We start from the raw sequence: 24,354 nt of genomic DNA, 5'->3' as shown, positions 1-24,354 counted from the left end.
AAGATTTTCTGAATAATTGCATTATGGGCCTTAAAAGCACAGAAAGTGTCCACTGCTTGTATACTTCGTATTTTGGTGAATTTAGTACGACATCCAGGAACTTTTGGCATACTATATCCATACTATGACCAATACGTATACTACATACTCAATTTACATCACAAATAGTACAGTTAGTATGAGTATTTGAACACAGGTCTGGGATCACCTCTGGAAATCACTCCATGGGGTTAGGTTATGCTCCATAGAGATTAGGGTATGCCATTTAGGACAAAGGTATAGTCTTTAGCATCCTGTCTTTACATCCATTAAATTAACATTAGGACCAACATATAAAACCATTACAGAATGGATAAGTTATAACAGGGTCAATCTATAGCATATCTTATACAATCCAACCACACACACACACCACACACACACACACACACACACACACACCCCCCCCCCCCCCCCCCCCCCCCCCCCCCCCCGCATTCTCAGGACCTCCATGACAGTACAGGATAAATCTCAATGCAACACAAGCTGATGGGAGTCTGGGGTAGCGTCCAAAATGACACCCTATTCCCTATATAGTCCACTACTGTAGACCAGGGCCCATAGGGAATCCAATAGGGCTCTGGGCAAAAGCAGTGTAATTTATAGGGAATAGGTTGCCATTTGGGACTGATTCATCTTAATAACCCTGGTCACCTGGGCTGGAGCCAGAGAACCAGACAACCTGGGGTTTTGAACCACCCCCGGGGGGGTAGAGGCTGATCTGCCGCGGGCTCTATCCAGCCAAGGAGCTTCGAATCCTGGGTAAGAGGGGCAGTACCCTCCCTGGGTCTCCTTGAGTGGGTAGGAGGGGTAGTCATTTCTCACTTGCTGAGGGTGGAGTTGCAGACAGCACAAACAAACACTGTCTCTCTCTGGGCATCTGGAGCTGGGAGGGAGGTAAAGAGACATTACATGAGAAAAGGGGGAGGCAGAGAGAGATGGGGAATGAGAGGTGTAAAATAGAAGAGATAGAAATGTGTTTTTAAATCAACTGATGTCTTCGGAGACCTTATTTATCATTTCATCATTTCAGTATAGAAATGGCACAATAGCATGTTGTGTGTGTGTGTGTTTCTCTCTCACCTGTGACACCCATGCAGGCCTTGAGGACCTTGTATGAGCAGCATCTGGAGCAGAAGCTGTTGCCACAGTTACTACAGCTCCGCTGAAACAGCAGAGGTCACGATGACATCATCATCATTGTTATGTCCCAAACTGAACCCTATTCCAGGGTTGGGGCCAATTTGAAATGAAGTGGGTGAATTCAGGAAGTAAAGTGAAACTCTGTCCTATAAACACCAACCCTGTCCTATTCCCTACATAGTTCACTACTTGTGACCAGGGCCCATAGGACTCTGTTCTAAAGTGGTAGATTATATAGGGAATAGGATGCCATTTGGGACCCACACCAGGTTCCACACAGAGGTATTAAACAACCTACAGTATTACTTATGATTGTATTTATTGGTGGTTTAAAGCTCTTACCCTTCTCTTCACCACTGAGAAGACTGCACTGCAGCTAGAACAGTTACCTTTGGGATGAGAGAGCAGGAAGGGGGGAGAGAGAGGGGAGGGATATTTCATTTCTATCTGAAGACTAGATACTAAACCCACCTCTTAAGTAGGACTGAGGTGAGGAAGAAGAAGATGAAGAGGGATGAAGGGTTGACTGACCTGTGTTGTTGGTGGGGTAGCGTTTGCGTAGCTTCTCCGTCAGTTTGGACACCTTACTGCGGATTGGCTCGTTGCGGCTCAGCAGACCGTTGTCTGAGGTGATGGAGATGGTGTCCAAATCTGAAGTAACGTCATCATCCTCCTGGGGGGGGGGGACAGAATGGGGGGAGGAGGAGAAGAGAAGGTTTAAGTTAGTAAAGAGCAGTTAAAGGCAGCAGCTTTGTGGGAACTACATAGCCCCTAAACCCTACACCATAGCCCCTAAACCCCAAACCCTGCTCCCTACTCCTCCAACACCAACCCCTCTCTTCCATGGTTTAGGTGGATGTGTTTCTCAACGTCAACAGGGAGTCGAGAGCACACAGGCAGCAAAACCCCACTAACACAAAACCATACACGTCATCCTCCAAGGCAGGGGTGTCCAACTCCTTCCATGGAGGGCCCAGAGTCTGATGGTTTTTGGGTTTTTCCTGTCCAATTAAGACCTACAGAACCAGGTGAGGCCAGTTCCTAACTAACCAATGAGCTCAATTAATCAATCAAGTCAAAGGAAGGAGTGAAAGCCTGCAGACTGGGACCTCTGTGGAATGAGTTTGAAACGTGCTACCAGACATGCTTCAGATCAGTTGTACAGTTCACACCCTTATGGTTAAGGTTAGTGTTAGATGAGGCTAAGCTGATCCTAGATCTGTGCCTATATATTGCTCTGAAAGACGAGGGCTAGTAACCCTTTTGGTACACCTCAGGTGAGAAACGTATTGGGAAAGGGCGTGGCACCTTAAGCTCCGCCCTCAGATGGCATTGCACCTGTCACCGTAGATGGGCTGGCAGCCAATCAGCAAAAGACCTCAACTGTATTCATAAAACAGTCGCAATCACACCCTATTTCCAAATAATATAGCGCACTACTTTATACCCTAGTCCCTATAATATAGTGCACTACTTTATACCCTAGTCTCTAAAACATAGTGCACTACTTTAGACCCTAGTCCCTATAATGCACTACTTTAGACCCTAGTCCCTATAATATAGTGCACTACTTTATACCCTAGTCCATAAAATATAGCACTACTTTTGTGAAAGCAAAATTGCAAGATTGTTACAATACCGTAATTGCATCAAATGGTTGTTTTATTCAACAGAATAGAGAGTTCTTATAATATTGTGTCTGTGTGAACTGAAAGTGGGCCTCTGGGAGATTTAACACTGACAGGAGATTTACGATGTCTTTTGGGTGATAAAACCTAAAGAGACCACATTCCAGAGGATGAGTTCATGTTTCTGTTCTATATGGTACAAGGGAGAGATGACCCCAGGGAGAGATGACCTCAGGGAGAGATGACCCCAGGGAGAGATGACCCCAGGGAGAGATGACCCCAGGGAGAGATGACCCCAGGGAGAGATGACCCCAGGGCCAGACCCTGGTCTCTACACAAAGAGAACTGTTTTTATAGCAGATATGATCTGCTGTGAATTATAAGTATCTTTCATACAAATCTTAACCTTGTGACCCGTTCTATACATCTGTTGTTCGTCATGTAGGTTGAACGGGGTGTATCTTGGCAATAAAATACCTTTGTACTTTTGTCTCGGGGCTCTCAACGAATCATCTGAGGGTGATTGGTCGACCAGCCATCATTATTGTAGAGCACTCAATCGAGTCACTTTATATGTGTGCATTGTATTGACCTGCTCCCTTATTAATAAGTGAATAAAGATTTAGTTCAAGTATAACTCTGACTTGTGTGATAAGTTTGTCTCTCCGCATTTGATATTAAAGAAATTAACCACCACACTTTATACCCTAGTTCCTAAATATAGTGCCCTACTTTATACCCTAGTCCCTATAATAGTGTACTACTTTAGACCCTAGTCCCTAAAATATAGTTCACTACGGTCTAAGGCATTGCATCTCAGTGCAAGAGGCATGCGTCACTACAGTCCCTCGTTCGAATCCAGGCTGTGTCACATCCGGCCGTGATTGGGAATCCCATAGGGCGGCACGTAATTGGCCCAGCGTCGACCGGGTTTGGCCGGGGTAGGCAGTCATTGTAAATAAATATTTGTTCTTAACTGACTTGCCTAGTTAAATAAATACATGTAAATATAATATAGTGCACTACTTTCACACTCTAGCCCCTATAACCTAGTCTTAGTGCACTGTTTTTGACCAGAGCCCTATGTAGCATGAGATGGATGTGTCCTATTTGCATCCTTACAGTGAAGTGCACAACCATGCTAGAAACATGTCACACAATACACACACATTACAACACCACCCTTGTGTGTGTACTTAGGTGCAGCGTCCAACTCAGAGCATGCTCATCCAATGGTTTGCTGGAATAATGCAGAGACGCCCAGACTACATTGAGAATGAGGCCTATTGTATGAATGATGATTAGTGCTTTAAAAAAGTTTGCAAAATTCCAGTAACTTTCCCAAAAATCCTGGTTAAAAGATTTGCAGAATCAGGGGGGTAATAAGCAGGAAATCCAGGACTCTTTGAACCAAGAATTCTGGAAAACCTGGCTATATGTGCTATGATATTAGTGCTATATATCATGACATTAGTGGTATATATATATATAATGACATTAGTGGTATATATATAATGCCATTAGTGGTATATGTAATGACAGTGGTATATATATATATATATATGACATTAGCGGTATATATAAATGACATTAGCGGTATATATATTGACATTAGCGGTATATATATTGACATTAGTGCTATATGTATTGACATTAGTGCTATATGTATTGACATTAGTGCTATATGTATTGACGACAGTGCTATATATAATGACATTAGTGCTATATAGATTATATATATATATATATATATATATATATGATATTAGTGCTATATAAAGTTGAAGTAAGAAGTTTACATACACCTTAGCCAAATACATTTAAACTCAGTTTTTCACAATTCCTGACATTTAATCCTAGTAAAAATTCCCTGTTTTACGTCAGTTGCGTCACCACTTTATTTTAAGAATGTGAAATGTCAGAATAATAGTAGAGAATTATTTATTTCAGCTTTTATTTCTTTCATCACATTCCCAGTGGGTCAGAAGTTTACATACACTCAATTAGTATTTGGTAGCATTGCCTTTAAATTGTTTAACTTGGGTCAAATGTTTCGAGTCGCCTTCCACAAGCTTCCCACAATAAGTTGGGTGAATTTTGGCCCATTCTTGCTGACAGAGCTGGTGTAACACGAGTCAGTTTTGTAGGCCTCCTTGCTCGGACACAGTTTTTCAGTTGTGCCCACACATTTTCTATAGGATTGAGGTAAGGCCTTTGTGATGGCCACTCCAATACCTTTACTTTGTTGTCCTTAAGCCATTTTGCCTGAACTTTGGAAGTATGCTTGGGGTCATTGTTCATTTGGAAGACCCATTTGCGACCAAGCTTTAACTTTCTGACTGATGTCTTGAGATGTTGCTTCAATATATGCACATAATTTTCCTTCCTCATGACACCATCTATTTTGTGAAGTGCACCAGTCCCTCCTGCAGCAAAGCACCCCCACAACATGATGCTGCCACCCCCGTGCTTCACGGTTGGGATGGTGTTCTTCGGCTTGCAAGCCTGCCCCTATTTCCTCCAAACATAACGATGGTCATTATGGCCAAACAGTTCTATTACCGTTTCATCACACCAGAGGACATTTCTCCAAAAAGTACGATCTTTGTCCCCATGTGCAGTTACAAACCGTAGTCTGGCTTTTTTATGGTGGTTTTGGAGCAGTGGCTTCTTCCTTGCTGAGCGGCATTTCAGGTTATGTCGATATAGGACTCAATTTACTGTGGATATAGATACTTTGTACCTGTTTCCTCCAGCATCTTCATAAAGTCCTTTGCTGTTGTTCTGGGATTGAATTTGCACTTTTCTCACCAAAGTACGTTCATCTCTAGGAGACAGAATGTGTCTCCTTCCTGAGCGGTATGATGGCTGCGTGGTCCCATGGTGTTTATACTTGCGTAATATTGTTTGTACAGATGAACGTGGTACCTTCAGGCACTTGGAAATTGCTCCCAAGGATGAACCAGACTTGTGGAGGTCTACAATTTTTTTTCTGAGGTCATGGCTGATTTCTTTTGATTTTCCCATGATGTCAAGCAAAGAGGCACTGAGTTTGAAGGTAGGCCTTGAAATATATCCACAGGTACACCTCCAATTGACTCAAATTATGTCAATTAGCCTATCAGAAGCTTCTAAAGCCATGACATAATTTTCTGGAATTTTCCAAGCTGTTTAAAGGCACAGTCAAATTAGTGTATGTAAACGTCTGACCCATTGGAATTGTGATACAGTGAATTATAAGTGAAATAATCTGTCTGTAAACAATTGTTGGAAAAATAACTTGTGTCATGCACAAAGTAGATGTCCTAACAGACTTGCCAAAAGTATAGTTTGTTAACAAGAAATTTGTGGAGTGGTTGAAAAACGAGTTTTAATAACTCCAACCTAAGTGTATGTAAACTTCCGACATCAACTGTATATAATGATTTATATATAATGACAGTGATATATATATATATATGACATTAGTGCTATATATAATGACATTAGTGCTATATATAATGACATTAGTGCTATACATAATGACATTAGTGCTATATATATATATATAATGACATTAGTGGTATATATAATGATATTAGTGGTATATATAATGATATTAGTAGTATATATAATGACATTAGTGCTATACATAATGACATTAGTAGTATATATATAATGACAGTGCTATACATAATGACATTAGTAGTATATATAATGACAGTGCTATACATAATGACATTAGTGGTATATGTAATGACAGTAGTATATATAATGATATTAGTAGTATATATAATGACATTAGTGGTATATATAATGATATTAGTAGTATATGTAATGACAGTGGTATATGTAATGACAGTAGTATATATAATGATATTAGTGCTATACATAATGATATTAGTGCTATACAGAATTATATTAGTAGTATATATAATGACATTAGTGGTATATATAATGATATTAGTGCTATATATAATGACATTAGTGGTATATGTAATGATATTAGTAGTATATGATATTAGTGCTATACACAATGACAGTGCTATACATAATGATATTTGTGCTATACATAATGATGCTATACATAATGATATTAGTGGTATACATAATGATATTAGTGGTATATATAATGACAGTGGTATATGTAATGATATTAGTAGTGTATATATAATGATATTAGTGCTATATGTAATGATATTAGTAGTATATGTAATGACAGTGGTATATATATATAATGACAGTGGTATATGTAATGGTATTAGTGGTATATGTAATGATATTAGTGGTATATGTAATGACAGTGGTATATATGTATAATGGCATTAGTGGTATATGTAATGACATTAGTAGTATATATAATGACATTAGTGGTATATGTAATGACATTAGTGGTATATGTAATGACAGTGGTATATATGTATAATGACATTAGTGGTATATATATATAATGACATTAGTGGTATATATATATAATGACATTAGTGGTATATATATATAATGACATTAGTGGTATATATAATGACATTAGTGGTATATGTAATGACATTAGTGATATATGTAATGACATTAGTGGTATAGATGTCAAGTTACAGTCCTGATGTCATAATGGTAACATAACCAGTGATGGTAACAACAGCACTAAGGTGTACAGACATTCCACTACCCATGCAGACAGGACCCAACCGAGGTGTGTACCCTATACACCCCCCTCCCACCACAAACAGGGTAAGGGTAAGACTTACCACTAAAGCCAAGGGAGTCTCCTTGTTAGGATGGAGATGAACACACACACACACACACACACACACACACACACACACAGGAGCAGATCACACACACACAGGAGCAGATTACACACACACACAGGAGCAGATTACACACACACACAGGAGCAGATTACACACACACACAGGAGCAGATTATATACACACACACACACACACACACACACACACACACACCCTCCTATTCGAGACCCTCCTATTCACGTCAATGAAATCTGGTGGTCTATTTCTATTGTCTAGGTTTGAATGTGCAGCTCACACCACTGAACAATATGATGAAGTGGTTTGAGCTCTGCTCATGCCAGCAAAACGTTACACTTCCAGTGTAGCAGGTAATCAAATCTAGGGTTCTCTCCACGTCCTCGTGTAGCTCCTATGCAACACACACCACTGCAATACACACACACACAAACACACACACACACACTTACAGGTCTTTGACCTCGGTCATGATGTTGTGTAACACTGAACTGTCTGAGATAGTCCTAAATATTCAATTAAAATCACAATTTATTGGTCACATACACATATTTAGCAGATGTTAATGCAGGTGTAGCGAAATGCTTGTAACACACACAACTTAGTAACTGGGCTGAGTAGTTGAACTGTCACAGAACTTTATCATTAATCATTTATCAAAAACAAACGTTATTTGTCGCAATTGTTAATGTGTCTTGTTTCTAATGCTGTAATAGCACAGCACGACAGACAGGGGGAGCCACTCACCTGCAGGGAGATAAGGGGCTCCTGAGTCAACTGAGAGAGGAGGGAGGTAGAAACAGAAAAGGAAATGAATCATCAGAAGGACAGGAAGTTGTCAGCCAGCGACAGAAGGATAAGAAGCTGTGTTCCAACACAATCTTTTTCCTTCTGATTTGACAATGACATGGATAGGTCAAAGGAAGGTAGGCCTAGTGGATTCCTTGGTTTCTCCCATCCTACCATGTTAGATCTGTGAAGACTTAGTGGAAGGAATGGAGGCAGTGTTCAAACAGGGCCGGAGTGAGAGTGGTGCAATTGCCAATAAAGTTATATCAAATTAAAAATACATGGCCTAAGACCTGGCCAAAGAGAGAGATGAAAAACCAGTCAGATAACAAGACATGAAGGAATAAAGCCGAGATAACGGTTGATTTAGTTTTTACCTCGATGGCATCTTTGAACTCATCATCAGGCTCTGCCTCCTCAGCCTCCTCTACGCTGCCCGGGGACAGGTCCTCCACACCACACACAATAATGATATACATGTAAGTTACATAAGAGGATTATTGCATAACACTGATCTGTAATGTTTTAATGTACACCATTAATTCAAATATACACACTCTACATATACATCCACCCCTTCCTTCTCTCTCTCTCTCTCTCCCTCCTTACCCCCGTTTCTCTCTTCCCCACCACTTCTCTCTCTCCATACCTCCAAGCTGGTAGCCGTGGGAGTCCTGTCCAGGCTGCCGTTGTTCGGTTCTGTGTGGTCCATCTCTCCTTCTGAGGATGGGTTCTGGCCAGACTGGACCACCTCCCTTAGGTCCAACACAACTACACACACAGAGGGAGAGTGGAACCAGGCTGTTAGAACACAGAACCAACACTTGAGTGTGTGTGTGTGTGTCTGCATATACAGTACCAGTCAAAAGTTTGGACACACCTACTCATTCTAGGGTTTTTCTTTATTTGTACTACTTTCTACATTGTAGAATAATAGTGAAGACATCAAAACTATGAAATAACACACGTGGAATCATGTAGTAACCAAAAAAGTGATAAACAAATCTAAATATATTTTAGATTCTTCAAAAATGCCAAGAGTGTGCAAAGCTGTCATCAAGGCAAAGGGTGGCTACTTTGAATAATGGTTCCATATGTGTTATTTCATAGTTTTGAGTCTTCACTATTATTCTACAATGTAGAAAATAGTAAAAAAATTAAGAAAAACCGTTGAATGAGTACGTGTGTCCAAACTTTTGACTGTATGTGTGCGCACTGACCCCTGCAGAAGTCTCTGTTCCACAGGAAGAGGGCAGTAGTGAGACAGGCCAGCACCCAGCCCACAGGAACAGAATACAGCAGCATCAACACAGCTAACAGGCCACCATAGAACCTGAGAGACAGAGAAGAGAGACGGAGAGAGGAGAGAGAGAGAGAGAGAAAGACACACTCAGGCACACACAAACAACCCTAACCAGTCTGTCGGGTGCTTTGTAAGTACAGATAAGGTGTGTGATGATATCTATGGTGAATGTAGAGTGGCTGAGTTACTGTCCTGGAGAACAAGGACACACACACAGTGTTACTGACCTAGAGGACTCAGAGTGGCTCCAAGTGTACACACACACACACACACACACACACACACACAGTGTTACTGATCTGGAGGACTCAGAGTGGCTCCAAGTACACACACACAGTGTTACTGACCTAGAGGACTCAGAGTGGCTCTCCCAGTACAGGAGCTTGTAGACAGACTCAGCAGACAGGCAGGCATGAGACAACAGGTCATCTAGCTGCTTTAAACTGTGGACACGGACACACACATACACACCGTAAATAAATTAACTTGGTTTTATAAAGTGGAGGGCCAAAGTCACACACACACTCACTCACAGGTCCTTGACTTCCAGCATGGCGTCCTGTCTGGTGAGCTGAACGTTCTGCAGGTCCTTACGATGCACCGCGTGGCACCGCCTCTTCTGTTGCTCCGCCTCCGACGCCCCGCCCCCACACCTGTCCTGCAGGTAACCCAGGGCAGCCGGGGCAGACACCCCCAGAACACACACAGAGAACCACCCCACTGGAGGGCAGGAGAGAAACTGACTGTCACATTTTAGATATATCACATTATTATACACACTCAGTTGTATGTGGTAGTAGTTCATATATCAGTGTGTGTGTGTGTGTATTACCCAGCATTAGCTCACCTTCACTCAGAGTGAGGAAGAGGATGTTGAGCAGTAGACAGACCAGTAGTGAGCACAGAGGCATCCTCCACCTGTAATACACCACACAGTCATACTGACCTAGGATCAGTTTAGCGTCCTCAAGTCCTATCCTCAACCATTAGGGTGGAGGAACTAAAAACTGACCTCCGATCAGTGTCTAGGGTAAACACTGACTCACCCCAGCATGACTATACAGTAAACCAAATAAGATGGCATGCATCTACAACTACGCTCATTAGAGCAGGGCTGGAGCAAAAGCCTCACCTGCAGACCAGCTCCACAGCCCAGATTTAGGATCAGTCTACCCTCCTTTCATTAGCCCAGTAGGTAGAGTGCCAGCTCCACAGCTCAGATCTAGGATCAGTCTACCCTCCCTTCACTAGCCCAGTAGGTAGCGTGAATCAGTCTACTCTCCCAAGTCTTATCCGTTATCATCATTGGAGAAACTAAAAACTGATCTTGGATCAGTGTGTAAATGTATCCTCTCACCCCAGTAGGTAGCGGGCCAGTTCCAATGTGTCAGTGAGCGGCTCCAGAAACAGGGCCATCCTCTTGTAAGACACTACCATCTTGAGCAGGTCAAAGGTCGCGACCTGGCGGGGGCTGGGGCTTCCCAACTCTGAGGGTGACCCCGTGGGGGAGCCGGGGGTGTCTTTAGGGGGCAGAGGCACCAGGGTGTCGTCCCCCCTGTCACCCACCCCCGGACCACCCTGACAGGGGTCCTGACATGCCCCTACTCCAGGCTTCATCCCGACTAGAGGGGAGAAGGGGAGGGTGGGAGAAAGGGGGACAGAAACAGAGGGGGTAGATAAAGGGAATGAGACGCACATGGTCCCGTGTGGCTCAGTTGGTAGAGCATGGTGCCAGGGTTGTGGGTTCGATTCCCACGGGGGACCAGTACGGAATAATTTTTTTTTTAATGAAATGTATGCACTCACTACTGTAAGTCTCTCTGGATAAGAGCGTCTGCTAAATGACTAAAATGTGAAATGAGACACAAGGAGCAGCCAGATAAGATTTTATTTTCAAGTCCGTCTGTTGCTCTAGCTAGCATTTCCTGAATATGTTACGCTGTGCAAACACTCACTCACTCACTCACTAGCTAGCTATCAGTGGAAAGAGGAAGGGGGCAACAGTAATCACGAGCCTGGACGATCAAAGTAAATCTACCATACCTGATATAATGACGATTTAATAATTTATCTTCTAATGTTACTGAGAAACGTGACTGCTGACATGAAATGGGTGGGTCATGAAACAATATGACTGCAACAAGCCACACTACGCTGTTAAATGGGTTCTATATCACATATTGATGAAAATACATTGCTGTCACACATAGCTAGTGTTTTCTAACGTTTGTGTCTAACGTTACATAACAACAGCTGTCATCCAAATCGCATGTAGACACCTGGCGAAATTGTAACTCCAATTAAACTAACCAGCTAGTGATTGACATAACATGTAATATTTGCAACAGTCAATATATATGAATAATAAGGCAAGAAATGCAACATTACCTGACTAGCGGGGAAAGTGGCAAAAACCGTAGTTAACGAATATGAAAGCAATTATTGATCGTCAACACGACAGGATCTGAATGTAGGAAGAGACGCGTCACACACGCCTGTTTAGACAGTTTTCACAGCCTTCTTGTTATGAAGTCAATCAACTGTATTCGCTTCTCAAGGTTATTGAGTTGACGATGTTTTGTGCTGTATAAATGTTTGGGAAATAATTTGTTTTAAGCAAATAATGCCTGCCTGCTAGCTGCGAGAGAAAAGTAATCGCTTCCGCAATAAAATCCGACTGGCTAATAGAACGCAGAGCGAACCGATGAGGGAGAGAGTAGATTAAAGAAAATATCGTAATGTCAAATCACGTCAATCTGAGGTCCATTTGTGGGGGAAATTATGAGCTACATCACTCATTTCTCTCTGACTGAAATATTTTACTAAGATACTCACCCAAAACGGTGTAATGAAAAATATAATAGTTTTGACAAAAATAGTGACTAGTGTTGTGGGAATTCTAATCAATAATGAGGAGAGAGAATACCAATCACGATATGCCTTTATTCACAATTTATTAGTAAGGGAGCATGTCACACCAAACACACGTGAATGGAGTGAGCCTCTGGGTTATATACTATCTCATGATAGGTCAGGATAGGTGCAACCTCAGAGATGACATACAATGGTTCCAGACACTAACCCCACACAGCCTGTGCCAGACTTTAGGCCCCAAATACAAGGAACTTGTTGTTTTGTTCATTGCTAAGAACTTAAAAGTACATTTGTTGTTACTTAGTTCCACCTTGCTAGGAGGGGGTGACTGATGCACAGACATTGTGGAGACAAGTGATTGGTTGCCATTACTCACGCCATCCCTTCACATGGGTTGCAATAGGTAAAGACACATTCACATATGGAAACAATGCTTCCTTCTGACCTCCTTGCCATATTCCCTTTCTAATATTCTGCATAGCATCAGGGACATGTGACAGACAAGCTTGACTTCTCCCCTCTGGACCCCAGATGACATGAGGCCCATATACCTGGGGCGGCAGGTAGCCTAGTGGTTAGAGTGTAGGGGCAGCAGGTAGCCTAGTGGTTAGAGTGTAGGGGCGGCGGGTAGTCTAGTGGTTAGAGTGTAGGGGCGGCAGGTAGCCTAGTGGTTGAGCGTTGGACTAGTAACCGAAAGGTTGCAAGATTGAATCCCTGAGGTGACAAGGTAAAAATCTGTCGTTCTGCCCCTGAACAAGGCAGTTAACCCATTGTTCCTAGGCCATCATTGCAAATAAGAATTTATTCTTAACTGACTTGCCTAGCTAAATAAAAATAAAATAAAATATGGGCCTGTCACCTGGAGCCCAGAGTGGGTAGAAGTCAGGCTTGTTCCTTGGCGTACACATCACTGACAAACTGAAATAGACCACCCACACAGACAGTGTGGTGAAGAAAGCACAACAGAGCCTCTTAAGCCTCAGGAGGCTAAATAAATTTGTCTTGTCACCTAAAACCCTCAGAAACTTTTACAGATGCACAATTGAAAGCATCCTGTCGGGATGTATCACCGCCTGGTACGGGAACTGCGCTGCCCGCAACCGCAAGGCTCTCCAAGAGGGTGGTGCGGTCTGCCCAACGCATTACCGGGGGCAAATTACCTGCCCTCCAGGTCACCTACAGCACCCGATGTCACAGGAAGGCCAAAAAGTTAATCAAGGACATCAACCACCTGAGCCACTGCCTGTTCACCCCGCTACCATCCAGAAGGTGAGGTCAGTACAGGTGCATCAAAGCTGGAACCGAGAGACTGAAAAACAGCTTCTATCTCAAGGCCATCAAACTGTTAAACAGACATCATTAGCCCATTAGAGGCTGCTGCCTATAGTTATAGACTAGAAATCACTGGCCACTTTAAGGAAGGGAACACTAGTCACTTTAATAATGTTTACATATCTGGCATTACTCATCTCATATGTATATACTGTATTCTATACTATTCTACAGTATCTTAGTCACTCAATAATGTTTACATATCTGGTATTACTCATCTCATATGTATATACTGTATTCTATACTATTCTACAGTATCTTAGTCACTTAATAATGTTTACATATCTGGTATTACTCATCTCATATGTATATACTGTATTCTATACTATTCTACAGTATCTTAGTCACTTAATAATGTTTACATATCTGGTATTACTCATCTCATATGTATATACTGTATTCTATACTATTCTACTGTATCTTAGTCACTCAATAATGTTTACATATCTTGCATTACTCATCTCATATGTATATACTGTATTCTATACTATTCTATTGTATCTTAGTCACTTTAATAATGTTTACATATCTGGCATTACTCATCTCATATGTATATACTGTATTCTATACTATTCTACAGTATCTTAGTCACTTAATAATGTTTACATATCTGGCATTACTCATCTCATATGTATATACTGTACTCTATACTATTCTACTGTATCTTAGTCACTTAATAATGTTTACATATCTTGCAGTACTCATCTCATGTGTATATACTGTATTCTATACTATTCTATTGTATCTTAGTCCATTCCTCTCTGACATCGCTCGTCCATATGTATATAGTCTTAATTCATTCCTACTTAGATGTGTGTGTATTGGGTATATGTAGTGTAATTTGTTAGATATTACTGCACTATCAGAGCTAGAAGCACAAGCATTTCGCAACACCTGTTGTAACATCTGATAATCACGTGTATGTGACCAATAACATTTGATTTGAATTCTGATTTCTCCACCACACTAGCCTGCATTATTCAAATTATAATATGTAGGCTATGACAATTGCATGTGTTCTCAAATATTTTAGAAATTGATGGTCTTCAGAAATTCCTAATGGATTAACTTCTGTCGATAGAGCACAATCAGTCAACAACATTGGGCCTATAAGTTAAATACATTGTCCATCCAAGTTGTGCTTGTGATAGGTCCTATGTGCGCCGTGCACGTTGGTTTGTCAGCTACAGCCCCTAGCAGAGTACATCTGTACACACACACACACACACACACACACACACACACACACACACACACACACACACACACACACACACACCGAGAAAGACATAAGGAGGAGAGGATAGATAACAACTTTTTTATTCCTTCAACAGTCTCCTCTACTCCTTCCCTCTAGTCTGAGTTGTATCCCCTCTTCCCTCTAGTCTGAGTTGTATCCCCTCTTCCCTCTAGTCTGAGTTGTATCCCCTCTTCCCTCTAGTCTGAGTTGTATCCCCTCTTCCCTCTAGTCTGAGTTGTATCCCCTCTTCCCTCTAGTCTGAGATGTATCCTCTCTTCCCTCTAGTCTGAGTTGTATCCCCTCTTCCCTCTAGTCTGAGTTGTATCCCCTCTAGTCTGAGTTGTATCCCCTCTAGTCTGAGATGTATCCCCTCTTCCCTCTAGTCTGAGTTGTATCCTCTCTTCCCTCTAGTCTGAGTTGTATCCCCTCTTCCCTCTAGTCTGAGTTGTATCCCCTCTTCCCTCTAGTCTGAGTTGTATCCCCTCTTCCCTCTAGTCTGAGTTGTATCCCCTCTTCCCTCTAGTCTGAGTTGTATCTCGCTTCCCTTTAGTCTGACGGTAAATTGAGCCTTTACCACCCCAGTGATACCATAGTAAAGGTCAACCAACTGTTTCTAGGTGTAATGGTTTCTTACGAGAAGTAGCGGAGTCAGGCGCAGGACACAGGGATAAGTGTAAACAAAACGTGTTTACTCAAATTTCCAATAAACTTCTCACAGAAAAATAACATGGTTGGGAGAAACACCTACAACAACCACAAGACAGGAAACAATCACAGACAAGACAAACAGGAACGGCAGAGGGTTAAATAATGAACGTAATCAGGGAATCAAAAACAGGTGTACACAATAAAGACAAAACCAAACGAACAGGGAAACATCGATCGGTGGTAACTAGTAAGCCGGTGACGTCGACCGCCGAACGCCGCCCGAACAAGGAGAGGGGCCGACTTCGGCGGGAGTCGTGACAGTACCCCCCTCCTGACGCGCGGCACTAGCAGCGCGCCGACACCGGCCTCGGGGACGACCCGGAGGACGGGTAGCAGGGCGATCCGGACGGAAGCGGTGAAAATCCTGGATTAACGATGGGTCCAGGATGTCCTCCGCCGGTACCCAGCTTCGCTCCTCCGGGCCGTACCCCTCCCACTCCACGAGGTACGGAAGGCCCCTCGCCCGACGTCTGGAGTCCATAATGGCTCGTACTGTATATGCCGGGGCCCCCTCGATGTCCAGAGGGGGCGGAGGAACCTCCCGTACCTCAGACTGCTGGGGCGGACCAGCCACCACCGGCCTGAGGAGAGACACATGGAACGAGGGGTTAATATGATAATCAGGGGGGAGTTGTAACCTATAACAAACCTCGTTCAATCTCCTCAGGAATTTAAATGGCCCCACAAACCGCGGACCCAGCTTCCGACAGGGCAGGTGAAGGGGCAGGTTTCGGGTCGAGAGCCAGACCCGATCCCACGGTGCATAAACCGGGGCCTCACTGCGGTGGCTGTCGGCACTCGCCTTTTGCCGCCTGATGGCTCGTTGTAGACGTACATGGGCAGCGTTCCATGTCTCCGAGTGCCAAAACCATTAATCCACCGCAGGAGCCTCGATCTGGCTCTGATGCCATGGTGCCAGGACCGGCTGATACCCTAGCACACACTGAAAAGGGGTAAGGTTAGTAGAAGAGTGGCGTAGGGAATTTTGGGCCATCTCTGCCCAGGGGATAAACGACGCCCACTCTCCCGGCTGGTCCTGGCAATAGGACCGCTGAAACCTACCCACCTCTTGGTTGACTCTTTCCACCTGCCCGTTACTTTCGGGGTGGAAACCTGAGGTAAGGCTGACCGAGACCCCCAGGCGTTCCATAAACGCCCTCCAGACTCTAGACGTAAATTGGGGACCCCGATCAGACACTATATCCTCAGGCACCCCGTAGTGCCGGAATACAGAGGTGAACAGGGCCTCCGCAGTCTGTAGAGCCGTAGGGAGACCGGGGAAAGGAAGGAGACGGCAGGACTTAGAAAACCGATCCACAACGACCAGGATCGTGGTGTTACCCCGTGACGGGGGGAGATCCGTCACGAAATCCACTGATAGGTGTGACCACGGTCGTTGCGGAACGGGAAGGGGTTGTAATTTCCCTCTGGGCAGATGTCTAGGTGCCTTGCACTGTGCGCATACCGAACAGGAGGAGACATAAACCCTCACGTCCTTGGCTAACGTGGGCCACCAGTACTTCCCCGTAAGGCAGCGCACCGTCCGACCGATACCAGGATGACAAGAGGAGAGTGAGGTGTGGGCCCAACAGATCAACCGATCGCGAACATCAAACGGAACGTACACGCGCCCAACGGGACACTGGGAGGGAGTGGGTTCTGCACGTGACGCCCGTTCGATGTCCGCGTCCACCTCCCATACCACCGGTGCCACCAGGCATGAAGCTGGAATTATGGGAGTGGGCTCTGTGGATCGCTCCTCTGTATCATACAGCCGGGACAGTGCGTCTGGCTTCACGTTCTGGGAACCTGGTTTGTAGGAAAGAGTGAAAACAAAGCGTGTGAAAAACATCGCCCACCTAGCCTGGCGAGGGTTCAGTCTCCTCGCTGCCCGAATGTACTCCAGATTTCGGGGGTCAGTCCAAATGAGGAAAGGGTGTCTAGCCCCCTCAAGCCAATGTCTCCACACTTTCAGAGCCCCGACAACAGCTAACAACTCCCTATCCCCCACATCATAGTTTCGCTCCGCTGGGCTGAGCTTCTTCGAAAGAAAAGCACAGGGGCGGAGTTTTGGTGGCTTACCCGAGCGCTGAGATAGCACAGCCCCTATTCCAGCCTCGGATGCGTCCACCTCAACTATGAACGCTAAGGAGGGATCAGGATGCGCCAGCACTGGAGCCGTGGTAAACAGAGCCTTCAGGTTACCAAAAGCTCTGTCCGCCTCAGCCGACCACCGCAATCGCACCGGTCCCCCCTTCAGTAAGGAGGTAATGGGAGCCGCCACCTGGCCAAAACCCTGGATACTTTACCGTGGTTGGAGTCGGCCAATTATGCACGGCTGAAATGCGGTCAGTCTCCATCTCCACCCCTGATGCGGACAATCGGTACCCAAGGAGGAAAGACGGACTTTTGAAAGAACAGACATTTCTCCGCCTTGACGTAAAGGTCGACCAACAGTCGACCAAGCACCATTCGTACAAGAGACACATGCTCAGCGGGTAGTGGAGTATATTAGAATGTCATCTATATACACCACTACACCCCGCCCATGCAGGTCCCTGAAGATCTCATCCACAAATGATTGGAAGACTGATGGAGCATTCATTAACCCATACGGCATGACGAGGTACTCATAGTGCCCAGAAGTGGTGCTAAATGCCGTCTTCCACTCATCCCGTCCCTGAATCCGCACCAGGTTTTGCGCCTAGAGCCAGGGAATCTTCGTTGCTATCTGTTGCGTTTCTGTTTCAAGCTTCGGCTAACCTCATTGGCTAGTTGCATTTGTTGCAATTATGGTTGTAGAGACGGATTGGCTAGTTAACGTTGTTGCGTTTTTGGTTGCAGAGACTGATTGATCAAGTTGCAAATTACGCCACCAACGGGATTCTTATCTGTTATTCATGTCCCGCCTGAGGAAAATCCACAGAGAAATTCTGTGCAGTTAGTTCTCCATCATTCCGAGTACTTGTGAGAAAGATAGTTGGTCAAACCTTCAAGTGGCTGCTAAGCCACGATGTCGGCTATGCCGTCATGGTCTTGGCTTCTCACCAGCAAGAGAGGGAGATGGGGGACACAGACACATTTTCTGAAATGGCCAACAAGGACCGGTTTGACTGGTACTCTTTTCCTTAAATAGTTGTAATTTCTTATAAAATGACATAAACATGAAATCAGCCAGAATCACAATACAATTTATAACATTTTCCCAACCATCCGGACAGGTATACTAACCTGTTTCCTGAGGTCCAGAAGGCAGTGGAGGAAAGCAGGGTACGGGATGGGACCTTGCCCCCCCGACCTGACCAGGAGGACTCGTGCCTTGTTGGCTTTGGGAACCACAAGTCCCTGACCTACAAAGACCTTTATGAGGCCAAAGACAAGGAAAGGAAGAGGCATAGTGAACTTACATTGTAACGACCATTGTAAAAATCTCTTTAAGCCTCTTTTTGACCTGTTTGGGACTTGTTTATTTCCTTTATCTCAATACAGCTACATGGCCTGCTTTAGGAAATACCAAGTAAAGCCGGGGACCTCAATGGGCCACTTCAAGGTCTATGTCCAGCGCAGGGACACAGCAACAGCTGTAGAGCCTCCTAATCCATGTAAATATATATTCTGTAGTCATCTAAGTCAATCAAACAGTAAATCAAACAGTGTAGCAATTGACAATATAACTGTGTCATTATGTTTGTCTGTGTTTCTTAGCTGCCGAGCCATCAGATCAGGAGTTGCTGTCTATCTGCGTGGGTTTTGACCAAGGTACTGTACTCTATGTTATGGCACTTTATTGTTTATTTCTGTTGAGAAGAATATACATATGAAATGACCTTTCCCCTAACTATCTGTTGTTGTTAGCATTAACAGGATACACTTTAAAGTGGTAAGGTAAGTGGTAAAATTGTTAAAACACCTCCTAGCTGGGCTTAGAAATCATTGTAGAATTTCTCATTTTTGCATCCATTTTGCTTGCCATAGAAAAAGCCAACCTCATCTTTTTGTGGAATGATATGTTTACTGTAGCTTTTCTTGTCACCATTCCAACCTGTATTTCAGTCTGCATCACTTTGCTTGGCCTATTCCTTGCTTGTAGATGTCTACCCACTATACATCTGTCGTTTGTAGCTTTTAAATGTAGATTGTGTTTAACCTAGATTCCTAACCTCTACCACTGATAACACTGATCAAAACTAAACCAAAGTGCACTTGCTGTCAACAGGCTGTTAACATGTTTTGAAGCTGAAGCTCTATTCTAATAGAATTATTTCACTTATTTCTCTGAAATATTTTGTGAGACTAACTCCTGCGCTCCTGTAGCAGTTCCTACTGCTCCCACTGCCACCGCCCCCCCCCCTGCTGTGCTAGCTCCCACTGCCCCTCCTCAGCTCCGGTCAACCTCCCAGTCAACAGCTGGACCAGTACAGCCTGCTGCTGACGCTCAGGTAAACGTCTCATCTCAACTATGACTTGGCTATTTCATTTCACTTTTGGTTGTGTGGGGATGGAAAAGAAATGTATTGATTCTCTGCTCTGTTGCAGGTGCTTCTCCCTGAGGGATGGAAGCAGACCCTCCCAAAGGAGCAGCAAGAGTGGGTCAGTCGGGCCATTTTCGTACGGGACAGGCATCTAAAATGTGTCCTGAAAAGCCAGCTCGAGCTGTGGTACTTCCCTCCTCTGCCTCCTAACATCAGCCATCAGCCTCCAGCTTCTCCCACCGCCTACTTCCTCCGGCCGTTCTGCCTCTGGATGCCCTACCGCCTGTGGGCCTTTAAGTTTGTGTGCATTCAGCCACAGTGCAAGCGTCAAAAGCTCACAGGCTGTGGGGTGTACAAGACGGTCCGGAGGGTGCTTGACATAGATGGCTGGTATTATATGGGGACAGAATACCTGGAGTGCCGCCGATGTAAGAAGAAGCTAGCGGGATGGTCACTGGATGTCTTGAACCAGCTGGACGCAAGTCATCGCTCCAAGTTCCCAGCCATCTTGACTTACAGGTTAGTAATTCACACCTCTGAAAATCAAAGCTCTTGTTCACTTTGAGGAAAAACAGAAAAAAAGCATCATAGTGAGAAAAAGAGGCGGTCAGTAGGTTCTTGTCAACACTGAGGTTTTGATGTTTCAAAGCCCCATTGAAATGTTAATTAGCTCTTTGATCTGAATGTCTGACCTTTGATCTCTTATCAGGAACTGCCCAAACAAAGCAAAGTGTTTCAAAGTCACCCTCTCCCCAAGCCCCTCCTTCCTTGATCAACGTGTTTCTAGAACCCCCATCCACACACTTCTCACCCTCTTCTCTTCCTTCCTCTTTTTTTGACCCAATTGTCTCTGTGTATTAGGCTGTCCTGTGACCTGAAGGTGGTCAGGCTGATGAGGGAGAGGACACTGGGGAACAGTGTGACCAGGCTGTACAACCAGCTGAGGGAGCAGCACAGCCTGACCTGGATGAGTCGGACCCTGGACTACCTGTCCGTCTGTGACCACTTTGTGGTCCCAGGTGCCGCACCACTGAGGGTAACACCTCCTCCTCCCTTTTTGGATGTGCCCTCAGCCCAGTGGCTGCTGACTGTCCACGGCTACGACGTTCTTTTCCAGCTAGAGGACTTTAAGGCCAGAGTCACCTCCACCTTTGGGTCCATCCTGAAGATGGATTCAACCAAGAAGGTGATTTAAGATGTTTTGACCAGAAATAATACGAGTTAGTAAGAGACAATCAAATGAATAATCATTTATTATGACTTATTTTATGACTTAATAAATGTATTGTGAAACTTTGTGTCCACTCACTGACATGACTGTGTGTTTGTCTGTCTTGTCTTGTCTGTGTTTGTTTGACTCCCCTCAGGTGACCAAGAAACTAGCTGGGAAGGCACACGGGACAGCAGCGTGGGCCACAAACGTGGGTAATGAGTACGGCCAGGTGCTCATTACGGTCCTCACAGACAGCGAAGGAGAGGGCCTGCTCGACATGGCAGCTGGCCTCCAGCAGCGCTACGGTAGAGCTGGAGTGGCACCTCCCAAGCTGCTGTATGTCAACCGGGACTGCTGCGCCCTGATGGGAAAGGGGAAGACGGCAGCCATGTTCAGCCAGTGGGCTGAACTCATCGTCCGGCTTGATGTGTGGCACTTCATCCGTCGCTTTGCTCGGGGAGTGACCACAGAGATCCATCCTCTCTATGCTCTCTTTATGCAGCGGCTCTCCTCCTGCATGTTGGTGTGGTGTGCAGATGATGTGGAGCGCCTGCGGGAGGCCAAGCGAGGTGAGCTCAAGGAGAGCCACATCACGGGGCTCAGCGACGCACAACTGATGAAGAGGATCAGCCTGAAGGAGATGGCTCGGCACTGTCGTCGCCGCACGCGCGGGGCGGAGGAGACCGAGCGTCTCATCGGGGAGCTCCTGGACACCTTCATGGATGCCACAGACACTATGGGCATCCGGCTCCTGGACCGTGACCGAATGCAGGCCATCTGGCAGACCCAGAGACACCACCTGGTCTGCATTCAGGACCCCCCTGATGTCAGCATCTACACCAACAAGGGCAAGGACGTGACCAAGGGAGGGGTCATCTTGCCTGTGTTGCGCTGCTCACGTGGGTCCACCTCCCTGGAATCTTTCCACCTCCACCTCAACCGCTTCATTCCTGGTATGTTAAATGTTAAACTGGGTCATGTTGTTACGTCATGTTGTGTTGTGTGTTAACAACTGTGTGCATGTGAAGAGTTCTTATTTCTTGTTGTTGTCATTTATAGGAACAAGTGCGTGTGCCGAGCACTTTCAGGCCTACCTCCTTGAAGGGTTGGTTAGGTGGAATGAGGACCGTGCCGAAGCGGCAGCGGAGGGGGGGGGGGGGCAGAAGCAGACGCTGCACTGCTATGATGGTGTAGCCCAGTACGCCATCAATGAGCTGAGCCAGAAGCTCCTGGGCTGCAGTCTGGTGAAGGATCATACAAGGCCTGCAAAGTACACTGGTATGTATTTCTAAATGATACAATTATATACACACACACTAAAACATGTGCAGTGTATGTACTACTCTCTTTTTTTGTTGTCTCTCTGTTTAAGGGGAACTCATTGGGGTCGACTACCTCTTCTCCCAGACCCATGGTGACCAGAGGCTGGAGTCCAACCTCGGTAAGGACCCGGATGTCCCAGACGGGACACCTGATGTATTTGAGGGAGGAGAGGGAGAGGAGGAGGACCTGAGCGAGCTTGAGGAGGAGGAGGATGACCCCACCATGTCCTTGCCCGCCCTCGATGACAGTCTCCCACCAGTACCTCCACTCAGGAAGGCCACCTTGACACAGTGGTAAGTTTAAAAAAAATATGTTGGTATATTTTATGTAGTTCACTGGTTGACAGTGTTCCTGATAACAATTAACATATTCCATGTTTTTCACACAGGTACAACAAACGGATATCCTCTATGGAGAGAGTGGCCCTGCACCAGACCCAGGACAGCATGACTGCAGAGAGGGAGGAGTCAGGCCCATCAACCAGCAGCACCTACCAGCTGCCAGAGGACAGAACGGGGCAGGCTACACAGCGTGGCAGAGCAGCCACTAGTCAGCCACTGCCACCTCTACCGCCACCCAGTCTGCCTACCACCTCCCTCCCTACAACGCCAGTCTCCCAAGAGCTGCCCTCGACCTCCACTCCTCTTCCCCCTCCTCCTGCTGGACCCAAGGTCTCCAGGACCACCGAATGGAGAAGGAGGAAGAAGCTGGAGTCTGGCATTACAGTCAGAGCGCACAAGCCATATGAAGGCTATAAGTGCTCCAAATGTGGCAAGCCAAAAACTTCTGACTTTGGACACAGTATGTATGGTACTGTGAGATTCTGTGCCGCTACCTCTGGTGGCCAAACTGTTGAGGAGTGGCTGGCACTCATGAGGGCCCAGCATGGTGCTAGCAAAGGCCAGTAAACTGACTGACTGACTGGTGTGTAAAGTAGTTCTTGTAAATATGTTCTTTGTTGCTTTGTTTTTTTATGACATTGATTGTTTGTACCTTTTAGCTCATTTAAAATTCTTAACTTGTAACAAAGTATGTGTGTATTATGCTGGGTTGTTTCACACGTGTCATTCCCTGTGAAATAAATAATTGAATACAAGCACTTTTTCTCCCTTGGAATTCATTTAGATTTATTGTCATACACTCTCTTTAAAGTTCAATAAACACACTGTTTGCAGAGTTGTAGCACAGAAAAAACAGGCATTTGAGATGACCAGCAGATACTATAGGTGACAGCAGGGAGTCAATCACCCCCAGCCCCCCAATCGACGCCCACTAATCTGATTGGTTGCTGCACACCTTCACTTGTTGAAGTTTGGGAGAGTCTCAGTTTGCAAAGAACTATTACTCAAGATGGATACAGTTTTCAATAGGCCAGGCTATAGAAATATTATCGATGCAGTCTATAACTCTACAGACCGTAAACAAAGAAGGTAACTTGTTTTAACATTTTTAATATATCTGAATATTTGTTATCCACCCTTTTCAGTGTATCTGCTAATTCTAATTCTCACAGCTACATAGGCTGGATAAGGCAGCTCAACATCT

At 44.9% G+C, this 24,354-nt stretch overlaps 2 protein-coding genes across 4 annotated transcripts; one reads left to right on the top strand and one right to left on the bottom strand.

The window, feature by feature from the left end:
• Window positions 1-479: 479 nt before the first annotated feature.
• LOC106564318 (protrudin) lies at window positions 480-12,344 on the bottom strand. 3 transcript variants are annotated; one of them, XM_045690852.2, is made up of 14 exons: window positions 12,036-12,344; window positions 11,005-11,269; window positions 10,495-10,565; window positions 10,181-10,367; window positions 9,995-10,090; window positions 9,565-9,677; window positions 8,994-9,115; window positions 8,722-8,793; window positions 8,303-8,332; window positions 7,535-7,555; window positions 1,714-1,855; window positions 1,525-1,571; window positions 1,123-1,204; window positions 480-925 (listed from the first exon to the last, which is right to left on the bottom strand). In XM_045690852.2, exons 2-14 carry the CDS (start codon window positions 11,262-11,264, stop codon window positions 861-863), a joined length of 1,308 nt encoding a protein of 435 aa, XP_045546808.1. In that variant the 5' UTR covers window positions 11,265-11,269; window positions 12,036-12,344; the 3' UTR covers window positions 480-860. The 3 variants fall into 3 exon arrangements, with proteins under 3 accessions (XP_045546808.1, XP_045546810.1, XP_045546811.1); XM_045690854.2 differs by lacking the exon at window positions 7,535-7,555; XM_045690855.2 differs by lacking the exons at window positions 7,535-7,555; window positions 8,303-8,332.
• A 6,487-nt stretch (window positions 12,345-18,831) lies between these two features.
• On the top strand, window positions 18,832-22,640 carry LOC106564320 (uncharacterized). Its single transcript, XM_082958432.1, has 7 exons — window positions 18,832-18,917; window positions 19,023-19,198; window positions 19,507-19,560; window positions 20,116-20,240; window positions 20,338-20,792; window positions 21,135-21,459; window positions 21,641-22,640. The coding sequence occupies exons 1-7, from the start codon at window positions 18,832-18,834 to the stop codon at window positions 22,493-22,495; spliced, it is 2,076 nt and encodes a 691-aa protein (XP_082814558.1). The 3' UTR covers window positions 22,496-22,640.
• The last annotated feature ends 1,714 nt before the right edge of the window (window positions 22,641-24,354 follow it).

Source organism: Salmo salar, chromosome 12 (assembly GCF_965601325.2).
Source record: "Salmo salar chromosome 12, fSalSal1, whole genome shotgun sequence".
Lineage (NCBI taxonomy): Eukaryota > Metazoa > Chordata > Actinopteri > Salmoniformes > Salmonidae > Salmo > Salmo salar.
This window is presented reverse-complemented; position numbering and strand designations above follow the sequence as displayed.